At 32.5% G+C, this 11,204-nt stretch overlaps 2 protein-coding genes across 2 annotated transcripts; both read right to left on the minus strand.

Moving 5' to 3' along the window:
• Positions 1 to 926: 926 nt before the first annotated feature.
• On the minus strand, positions 927 to 11,204 carry LOC117343591 (monocarboxylate transporter 3-like). The gene is made up of 7 exons (XM_033906022.1): positions 11,152 to 11,204; positions 10,774 to 10,864; positions 7,112 to 7,255; positions 5,826 to 5,969; positions 4,309 to 5,191; positions 3,454 to 3,613; positions 927 to 3,070 (listed from the first exon to the last, which is right to left on the minus strand). Exons 2-5 carry the CDS (start codon positions 10,832 to 10,834, stop codon positions 4,689 to 4,691), a joined length of 852 nt encoding a protein of 283 aa, XP_033761913.1. The 5' UTR covers positions 10,835 to 10,864; positions 11,152 to 11,204; the 3' UTR covers positions 927 to 3,070; positions 3,454 to 3,613; positions 4,309 to 4,688.
• Positions 2,742 to 4,569, minus strand: LOC117343367 (monocarboxylate transporter 4-like). Its single transcript, XM_033905708.1, has 3 exons — positions 4,309 to 4,569; positions 3,454 to 3,613; positions 2,742 to 3,070 (listed from the first exon to the last, which is right to left on the minus strand). The coding sequence occupies exons 1-3, from the start codon at positions 4,567 to 4,569 to the stop codon at positions 2,742 to 2,744; spliced, it is 750 nt and encodes a 249-aa protein (XP_033761599.1).

Genomic DNA, 11,204 nt, shown 5'->3' on the forward strand with positions numbered 1-11,204 from the left:
AGTAGATTAAGGAAGGGAAAGACGGTATTTAAGATACATCTCAAACTGTAAGAGACGGATAGTATGTTACTAGCGTTAATATCGTGACTGTGACACTATAACTTAGTTAATTAAGACATTTTTTTCATCATAAGTACTCTATATGCAATTATAGATATCTAAATTATATAGAGAAACGATATGTAATATTCCCAATGTAGATCTATATCTTCAACATGGTGCCAAACAACTACTTTTAACATATTTAGAGCCCCAAAATATGTAATTTCGTGTATTTTTTTTTACAGAATGAGTTTTTTTATCGTTGTCGTTGTCGTCGTCGTTGTCGTCGTCGTCGCCGTATTATTATTATTTTTTTACCTAAAGGACGAACATCATATTTACTCAGAATGAAAGTTAAATACATTTCAAAGGGAAGTAACTCTAAACTGTTTAAGCTGCTTCGTACTTTATATTCACTAAGGTATATATAGCCTACGTTACAGGATAGGATATATTCGATAAACGGTTATAAAGTGAATATTTTCAACAGCATTATGACCACCGCTGTGGTACAAGTTAACTCATCTAAAATGTACTCTCACTTGCTTACTCTGGACAGAATGTGATTACACGTTCTTCCGTAGTTGAATCATCGGATTCGTTATCGGTTTTGATATGAATCCCGCGGGATATTTATTTCTTTTAATCGTTTATTTATTTAAGTATTTTTTTATATTTTTTATTATTTTTTTTATTTTTGCAAATGTCATAATTTGATAAGAAATTGTCTTGATGATTTGAGGAAAAGAAGTAGTCCCGGAACTGATATGAAATGTTTTAATTAATCGGCTTAATAAACAAATAGAACCGACATTATACATAGGGGACGTTATAATATTGAGGATATATTTCGAACTGTTTACTATGAATAACCAGACTTTGTGATCATATCTAGATATTTTATTTGCACAAACGACTACAGGTTTTTTTCATGCATTGACCGTTGTATTAGATACCAGAAGTATATTAAATTGGACCGACAGAAAAAGACATAAACATGTAGTTCAACACAATGTTAATATTTATGATACCTTAACCTGATCCATTACAATGAAACCAAACAACAAAGAAACATATCGTACAAGATTTCAAGTGAACTAAATTGTGAAAAATTCTAATTTTGAATACTGATGTGCATTGATTAGTATTCACAAGAAATATCACAATCACAAAGATTGCATTGTATGAGTAAACATCTATCGCATAACACAACACTTAAACATATAGTGCATAATTTACAAATCAATGACTAGGTTACACTTAAACATGTATTATATTAACACAAAACAAATATTAAATGAAGTAGATATAAAACTAAAATAATTATGTCAAAAATTTAATACGGACAATATTAGATGATAAATTTGTTATGTAATTAGCAAAATAAAGATAGGTACAAAACAGATATGTAGTACGCACACAGCTAATGTATGTGATATGTACACAACTAAGATATGCAATACGTACACAACTATGATATATAGTACGTATAAAACTACGATATGTAGCACGTACAAAATTAAGATATATAATACGTAAAAATTAAGTTATGAAGTACTTACAAATCTAAGATAATATGTAGTGCGTACAAAACTAAGATATGTAGTATGTACACAACTAAGATATGTAGTGCGTACAAAACTAAGATATGTAGTATGTACACAACTAAGATATGTAGTGCGTACAAAACTAAGATATGTAGTATGTACACAACTAAGATATGTAGTGCGTACAAAACTAAGATATGTAGTATGTACACAACTAAGATATGCAATACGTGCCAAAAATATGAAGTACGTGCAAAGTATGTGCAATAGAGATGTACTATGTACAAAAGTAAGATATGTTATATGTACAAAACAATGATACTAGTACGAAAAACTAGTATATGTAATACGTACAAAACAAAGATATGTAATATGTACACAACTAAGATATGTAGTACGTTCAAAACTTCATTTAATATATGGTATACGCACAAAACTAAGATATGCCATACTTGTACGTACAATAAAACGGATAGAAATAAATATGTTATACACACAAAACTAAGTTTTATAAACAATAGTAATAGATGTATAAATAACATGCACATATGAATCTAAGTGTGTTAAAGATACGCCGAAAACCTTATAAAAAGACATAAAAAAAGAGTTGACTAACCAGTCATTGGAATTGTACATAACAGTAAGTCAGAGTGTTAAAGTCCAACTAAATAATACTGTAAATTAATCATCCGCACATATAGAATGGATTTAAAACAATTACCAGTGAATGAACATAAAGGAGACAACAATTAATATAGGATTACAATACTAAGCAACGAGGCACTTAATAAAAAAAACATGCACACCGAGCCAAAAATATTGAAAGGATCAAGATTAAAGATTATCTCGGAGGGTAAGTAATGTTGACCTTATGCTGCTCATAACAATATATCTTCCTTTATATCTATGAAAATATATTTCATAACCAAACTAGTGTATACGTTTTAGAAAACCCTGGCTACATGCATGTATTAACACAATTAATACTTGAGAATGCAATAGCATGCAAAACAACACTACACTAATAAAGTATTAATTTATTAAATATGAACCTGAATCCAATCTGAAACACAAGATAATATTAGTTAAAGAATCACTTCGGATATTAAAGTTCAACATTGTAAATCCTCTAACCGTATCCTATCAGATACATTACAAATACGTAGACTTGGAAGTTGGTATGATAAATACGCTATCTGTATCCTTTTGTGTCAGTTCACCAAAACTACTCGATGACACTAGATCTACGTTTTTCATTGCGTCACGATCATTCTCCATCGGCTGCTCAAACGTTATTTCAAAACACTGTTCAGCGACACCGTGTCCCAATTCTTCATTCCTCCGAAATGAATCTGCCATATTGCGGTTCCAAACACGGTGGAAAATAGGCTCTGCTAAGACAACAAGTCCAGCAACAGATACAAACATTCCAATGATCCGGAAGGATAAATCCCAGGATCCAGTGACATCCTTCACCCATCCTAAAATAGTTATTGTAGATGTTATGTATCGGGGACTATGAAATATAGAAAAAAATTAACAAACTATTTCCTTTGAAAGTGTTTTCTCTTGCTATTCGCTTCAAATCTATATTAATTGTTTTCAATATTTTAACTTTAGCGGTTTGCATTCCAGTGATATTCTCTCCATATATGTATCGATTTGAAAATTGTATTGACCAAAGGAAAGAGATACATGCTATCTGATATTAGAATTGATTTTGCCATTTTATTCAATACTACAAAGTACATGCAATGTAGAATGGAGATGTATAGGGAAACTGGAACGAACGGGATTGTAAATTAACGATAAATTTCATCTACAGAAATCATTAACAACACTTTGTTGTTTTTTTATATCTTACCTGCCAATGGTTGACTAAGAACGATGCCAAAGGCCATAAACAGGGATAGAAGACCCATCGCCCTTGTCAGTTTGTCAAGCGTGACACTTTCTAACATGGCCACAGCCATAAGACTCCAGAATGCTCCTGGAAATGTCCCAACCACTACAGCGTACACAAGCTGAAACAGACGTCCGTGAGTTGTTTAATGGCATGGTTTTATATATCTACAGTATACTCATCAATATGAGGCAAAAAACACATAGAGGTTCGTCTAGATTAGAGTTAAGACATTCAAAACTTTAACAAAAAATATATCCATAAAAAAGAATTGTTGGTAAATGACATTAATTCTCTCCCTTTAGTGTTTCCCTGGTTTAAAATTTATTTACTAAAGCGGAATATGAAATAACTTACTTTTATTATCAAATCATGAAACTCATGCATCAAGAAAGAAAAAAAAGTAGAGATATATATATACCAAATAATACATCAAGTAGTATTCTTTTAGTTTCTTGGCCAATACATTGATATTAAAAGATTAACTAAGACTATGACATAAAGTAAACATTTTAATTGGATAACTTAAAGTGTTTTTCTCTTACTTAGTTCTGTCAATTCGATACATTAGAAGGTTCTCGCGTTGACTTATACGACGACGTTAATTTTCAAAATCAGAATTGCAAAAATGTGAAAACACTAAGGTCCCAACAGATGTTCCTTAATAAGGAAAGTATAAGAACAGGTAGCAGGAAATTTTCAAAAAAAAAACAGATATTAAAACCAAAGATAAAAATGCAGTCAGAGGAAACTTATTGGTTATATTGTGGTAAACATATCGGCCCTTTAGCATATGTTAATGTATAAAAAATGTACCATAATCTCATATGAATCCCACAACGGCAACAGGATCGCTGCAAGTCCACTGGTGATAGCTGAAAATATTAATATATGTTTGACGCTCAACCATTTTAAATCAGCGAACCAGCCAAAGAATGGTCTAGCGATGACTTCAGTTGCGCCAATGATTGACATTGCTACTGCTACCTCGTCTTTCTGGTATCCAACTTCAACAATGTATGATGGGAAGGCTGTGAAATTACCTCCATATCCTAAAATATTCAAACTAAACGCCATGACGTACATTGTAAACTTTGGTATCCGGAACAACGAGAAATCAAACATAGAACAAAACGAACTTCGGCCATTTTCCCTTCCATTTTGTTCAAGGATGTCATTGTTTGCTTTTTTATCTTTCAGACCACCTCGTTCATTATCATTATTGAATTGGTCTCCACAGAATTGGTCTTCGTATCTTCCCGGTTAGCATTTACATCAAATATCTTTCGAATTCCGTCGCGACTAAGAATAACATGTTGCCGACTTGCTTCAGAAGAATATGTTTGTGCCCTTGGCACACAACTGTCAACGTAATATGGCTTGTTTGTAGTTATCGATTGGTTTTGATCTTTGTCTTTGCTGAATTTGTCTGGTAAATTGTCATCAGTTTTCTTTGCAAGTTGAGCAGGCTCCCTTAATAGGAGAGCAACGAAAGGAACATACATCAAAACACCACTGACAATAATTAGAGATGTTCGTAATCCAAAGCTGTCTAGTATAATCCGATAGAAATACGGGTAGACGACACTTCCGAGTCCAGCCCCCGCCAGAACCACGCCCAATGCCATTGCACGTCTCTTCTCGAAATAGAAGCTGATGATTGTTGTACTAGGAGCAAATACAAACCCGCAGCCACTACCTGGATTTAAAAAAATAATATGTCATTGTCTTGAAATAATTTCTGGAAAAAGTATTTGAAACATGACGATGATGAAATTGTGCTAATGAATGTCATCTATTCTTTCTTGACAATGTCTTTGCTGAGTTTTGATGGCAATATCTTCCAACAAACTGTTGCGATGGGAAGAAGTTGTATCCCTCTATTGGCCGACTTGTTTGTCTTGTTCCCTCTCTCTCTCTCTCTCTCTCTCATTTATAAGAAATGGACTGCATTGAAGAGCTTATAAGAACAAGTTGTATTGACCTTACAATGCCTTTTCATTTCACCTTTAGCTAAAATGATGATTTGTTGTCTTTAAATAAAAAAATATTGACCATGTGTATCAGAACTACTAAAGAACATGCATTCAGTATAGGGAGCATGATAATGTGAATTCCTGTATTGTCCATTTTCTATTTCTAATAGTAATATTCCTGCTTTTAATAACATATGGTACATTTCCTAGTTGATTCGATATACATGGACTTGTTTTGAATATCAAGATTTCTGTAATATATATTAACTGCTGACAGAAAAAAATACTCGAGGGATGCAAGTTTACGACAATCAAAGGAAAGTTTTGTGTGGTTAACATCTACATCAATTAACTTACCAGCTATAACGCCAATGGTTAGATACATCCATTCCATTCTGGGGACAAATGCACTGAGGAAATGTCCAAGGGACGTTAGGACGCCCCCAACCATTATCACTTTTCGAAATGTGAATCTTTCTGCCAGCCTGTTTGATATTGGCCCTTAATATAATAACATTAAAAACATGAGCAAGAATACTTATTTTCTTTTGATTATTAATGGTGTTGTTATATATTCATGAAGAATGATTCATCTAAAAATATTGATATTTCCACTTAATTCAGACTCAACGAACCTACCACAGTTAACTCAAGTCATTTTTCAATAAACTATATCAAGTCCGGCGTAGGAATACATTTGTCGAGCTTGGACTATATTTTTTTTATTCCTTTTCAAAAATGATCATATTTATATGAAATAAATTCCATTAAAAATCATATTTGTTTTAATTCGTTATCAAGTTTGTTCATGAAAGTAATAACCATATGTAGACGAAGAGCGATGACGTACATTTCGGTAAGTTCCGTGGTAGACTTGCACAAGTCCCTATTTGTCAAGGACAAAATATTATACAGAAGCAGTTCATAACAAATTTGTCTCAAGACCTATTGAGGTTTATACCCCCATACACCTCAACATCACTTTATTCAACCCTTAAATATATTTCTACTAATGAGTTAATTATAAGCACTCGTTGCATGTGCTTTCCTAAACAGTTTTTCCTAACTATCGACCGACACTCAGCATTTAACAATTATAAGTACAGTCAAACCTCGTTAACTCGAAGTCATCGGGATCGTGAAAAAACTTCGAGTTATCCGAGTCTTCGAGTTAACCGAGTTTCAAAGTAGACGTATTGGTATATATATCTTTAAATAAAAATCCTTAACAGAAACACGACTATTTGATTTCAAATAATAATCATAACAAAATCGTATTTATTATTTATACTAAAAACGACATTTCTGATAAATAAATGATATTTCATGCAATACTGTCGTATCGTTTTGAAATCAAGTAAGGGTGTATACCTGTAATTGGGGATCGTGTATAACTCTTATTTGTCTGATTATGATTAGCAATGTCCTCTGTAGCAATGATCTCTCGTCTGGGCTAATTTGACGGATATGGGTGCTTCTGTGAGCCTGTAGTACCAGCATGCTGCCATGCTTGTGCGCACATTATAAATGAGAGAGAACAGTTGGACAGTTTACAACTTGAAATATTTTGCTTGTTGTTAGGAAGTGGTTAAACATGGAACCACCGCCTAACCAACTAGACCTGATATAGCTATAATACTTACCTAGGCCGAAGAAGAGAAACATCATGACGCTCCCTATCCATGCGGTGCTTCCAGCTCCTGTATCAAACTCATTGATCAGCTCCGTGTAAAGTATCCCGAACGCTTTAGCCATTCCCGACATTACAACGTATATACTGGAGCAGGCTTGAAAGGGGAAACAAGAAAGAAAAAAGAAGTTTTTTCACCATTTTAGCAGTTTCTATTTAATGGTCAAATATATTGTTTATCACACAACTACCTAAAGTTGTTTGTGTCATAACACCCACTACATCTAATTATGAACCGAATAAGGAGCCGAAATTGTTTGTGGACTTCAATATTGTTTTATTTGTAACGTCATAATTTGCTGGTACCACATATTGTGACGTTATCAAAAAGGAGAAGACTAGAGTGGGATTATTAACATTTTTGATGCCATACCTGTAATTACCGTTTTAACAAAAGTTTGAACAATATCTGAGTGATGCGATAAACAGAATCATGTATTAATTTAATATGACTTATTTTAAACTCGTCAATGTTCATCGAAACATGTTAAGATACATTCCATTGGCTATATCACCTGAAACATGCACTTCTCAATTTAACCAGTTAAACGTTACCACTAATCACCATAGGTCAGTGATAGACTTTACCTTAGCTACTTAATGTCTGTTATTTCTTTGGCATATAGCCAATCACAAATTTGTCACGAACATCTTAGATTTACAAAAGTCTATTATCTGACTAGAAAACCTACATTCGAAGATGTTAACCGGAAGAATGTGTAAATACATAGTATGACATATGGAGATATTACATTTTCCATACAAACAAGCACGTCTGTCCTGAAGATGAGGTACATGATCTAGTTACATATGTTTCTATAACAAAATGGAACATGACACACTGGAAATTTCCACTCCCTTTGATCGAACGTATAACATTACCACCATAATTTCATGTATGCTACGCATCCCTTTAAATATTCTTACATGCTATGAAGATATTTGACATTTACTTAACCTTAGAATGTGACCGGAAGTTGAACGACATACATTCCAGTGGCTTCTGTTAAAATTGTTGTCAATGATATGGACTAAATAACAAACCATAGATTGTACACCTATAATGTGTGTTAGAGTTAAGTATATTAACTAAATAACAAACCAGAGATTGTACACCTATAGTGTGTGTTAGGGTTAAGGATATTAACTAAATAACAAACCACAGATTGTACACCTATAATGTGTGTTAGGGTTAAGGATATTAACTAAATAACAAACCAGAGATTGTACACCTATAATGTGTGTTAGAGTAAAGGATATAGACTAAATAACAAACCAGAGATTGTACACCTATAATGTGTGTTAGAGTAAAGGATATAGACTAAATAACAAACCAGAGATTGTACACCTATAGTGTGTGTTAGAGTTAAGGATATTAACTAAATAACAAACCACAAATTATACATATATAATGTTAGAGTTACGGATATAGACTTAATAACAAACCACAGATTGTACATATATAATGTGTGTTAGAGTTACGGATATTAACTAAATAACAAACCACAGATTGTACATATATAATGTGTGTTAGAGTTACGGATATTAACTAGATAACAAACCACATATTGTACATATATAATGTGTGTTAGAGTTACGGATATTAACTAAATAACAAACCACAGATTGTACATATATAATGTGTGTTAGAGTTACGGATATTAACTAGATAACAAACCACATATTGTACATATATAATGTGTGTTAGAGTTACGGATATTAACTAAATAACAAACCACAGATTGTACATATATAATGTGTGTTAGAGTTACGGATATTAACTAAATAACAAACCACAGATTGTACATATATAATGTGTGTTAGAGTTACGGATATTAACTAAATAACAAACCCTACACCTATAGATCCTTGTACATATAACAATTATGTACAAGTAATATGTGTATGTCCCTTCTAAGTATCAATAATTTAGCCATGTTGCATCACTGACAACTCCTAAAGGCACGAAACATGAATGATCCAGTTGAATTCTTTTTGGATCCGCTTATCTGATTCTCAATTGGTATAAAAGGGTATAACATCTTGTTGGCATGGTACACTTCTTGATTACTCCCCAGATAGGAATACCGAAAACAATGTTTATTTGCAGTATGAGTTAAGGTGATACAGTATTTTGATTTGTAAGGTTTTATGCAAATGTGTATATATGCTAAATGTACCTTAAATATTATCCTTTTAACTTAAGTTGCATTTTGTAAGCATCATCATTAGTATAAGTAATTATATACATGTAGATATAGATATAAATGCCATGCGAAGTTTTATTTAATAACTCAAAATTATGCTTGAGTGAGGTTGTGCGTCCATTCTTATAAAAAGACCATGTGGTTTGATATGCGATTAATAAAGAACTTAGATATACCGTGTATTCATGTTTCTTTTATAGGTATATATTCGGAATGAATATATATGGGAAGGAATATGCATGAAAGGTAAGCTTGTATCATTCCTTAACTTATATCGTGTTTTAGACACAAAAATATTGTCAAGTTGTCCTGCACGCTGACAAGGTCACAGTTTATGCTTAGTTTACGATATTTTTATCATTGCATGAGTATGAGGACGCGTCAAAGCGCATATCATGTATATGTTCATATGCAATAAAGTATATACAGTATCCCATAGAATTCGTTCAAATGATACACTTTATATAGTGTTCCCATGGATACCGAAAACATAAATACCATAGAGATTCTATTGCATGAAAGAAAGAAAGAAATCCTTTTATGTCATAAATACCTTATTCACCCTAATAAGCTCACTTGCTCCTAAAATGCACACTACATTAATCTGGGAAAGCTGAGTATGTCGATATACAGTCTGATTAATTATTTGATGTTCAGGATATGTGATAAAGTCATGGAAGGAAGGACAAACAATCAATATATATGCATATTCTTTCATCTTATTGAATTCCGAATATACAGTGTGTATAAAAAAATGATGAAAGCAGGAAAAAGTATAATAGTAATGAAAAAAGCACATAAAAGCTGTCGTGTTACTTTAGTAATGCAGTCGTTCAACAATGCATTTTATACATAGTATAAACATCATATTTCCAAGCCTGACGTCACGTAAAGCCATTTTCGAAAATAAGTTTCTAAGCGATTTGTGTGTGTGTTTGGGGGAGCTTTTGTAAATACATGATGTGCTTATTAGGTAAAATACATAAAAATATCGTAAAATATATATTTTATGATATAGTATAGTCGGAATAGAGCAAGCTTCAATAGACCGTCTTTTTACTTTATAAAATTAAAGTTGTGTTGTAAAATACCATGTGCATTGACAACCTTTATAAATAGATAATAATTAAATTATAAAGACGTGCTTATATCGGGAAAATTAAGTCCAAGAGTGGCAAACCCCTCACTCTTCGTTATCCTACGAAGAATCATGCGGGCAGTCCTAGTGGTATTTGTCGTTTGTATTCTGGTATTTCATGATAAAAGAATATCGTAGACATACATATTGTAACAATAAAACGGAATACTAGTGGTAAACAAGTTTTCATTTCGGCGACTGACATTATTCTAAGTAATATAACGTGAAAATTCATCATGCATACATCAATATTTATATTAATTTACTTACCAAATAAAATCACCCATGCGTATCCTTTGTCCATGGTAACCGTGGCCTGTTCCACAACCATTGTCAGTTGTGGGCTCTGGACACGTCTCAACTAAGCAAAATCAATGCAGTCAGTTTTTTCTTTTTTTTCTTCTTCTTTAAACAGCTTACAATTATTTGTAAAATAACGTGTCCATGTTAAGATATTATATTAATAAAGTTTTTGCCAATTAAACGTATTCTGCTCCATACATGCTACAAAACATCAGAAAATAAAAATATTGCTTAAATATTGACAAAACATTCATCGTTAAACAAAGAAATTTGCTTCCGACAAGAAGCATAGCTATATCTCATGTACGATAAGATCTCTCTCTCAAACTAAGCTGTCATCCAAACCTTGGTGTATCGATGCACAGATGAATCCAGACACACAGATTGTCCAGATTTCA

Source organism: Pecten maximus, chromosome 15 (genome assembly GCF_902652985.1).
Source record: "Pecten maximus chromosome 15, xPecMax1.1, whole genome shotgun sequence".
NCBI lineage: Eukaryota > Metazoa > Mollusca > Bivalvia > Pectinida > Pectinidae > Pecten > Pecten maximus.

What these genes read in the sequence shown, in the direction of transcription:
- LOC117343367 (XM_033905708.1), bottom strand. Translation starts at nt 4,569, where the DNA reads ATGGCGTTTAGTTTGAATATTTTAGGATATGGAGGTAATTTCACAGCC. An exon ending in GGGATTCATATGAGATTATG is followed by an intron (nt 3,614 to 4,308) that starts GTACATTTTTTA and finishes CGTCTGTTTCAG; the next exon opens with CTTGTGTACGCTGTAGTGGT. An exon ending in TCTTAGTCAACCATTGGCAG is followed by an intron (nt 3,071 to 3,453) that starts GTAAGATATAAA and finishes TAACTATTTTAG; the next exon opens with GATGGGTGAAGGATGTCACT.
- LOC117343591 (XM_033906022.1), bottom strand. Translation starts at nt 10,834, where the DNA reads ATGGTTGTGGAACAGGCCACGGTTACCATGGACAAAGGATACGCATGG. An exon ending in CGCATGGGTGATTTTATTTG is followed by an intron (nt 7,256 to 10,773) that starts GTAAGTAAATTA and finishes TCCCCTTTCAAG; the next exon opens with CCTGCTCCAGTATATACGTT. An exon ending in AACCATTGGCGTTATAGCTG is followed by an intron (nt 5,192 to 5,825) that starts GTAAGTTAATTG and finishes TTTTAAATCCAG; the next exon opens with GTAGTGGCTGCGGGTTTGTA.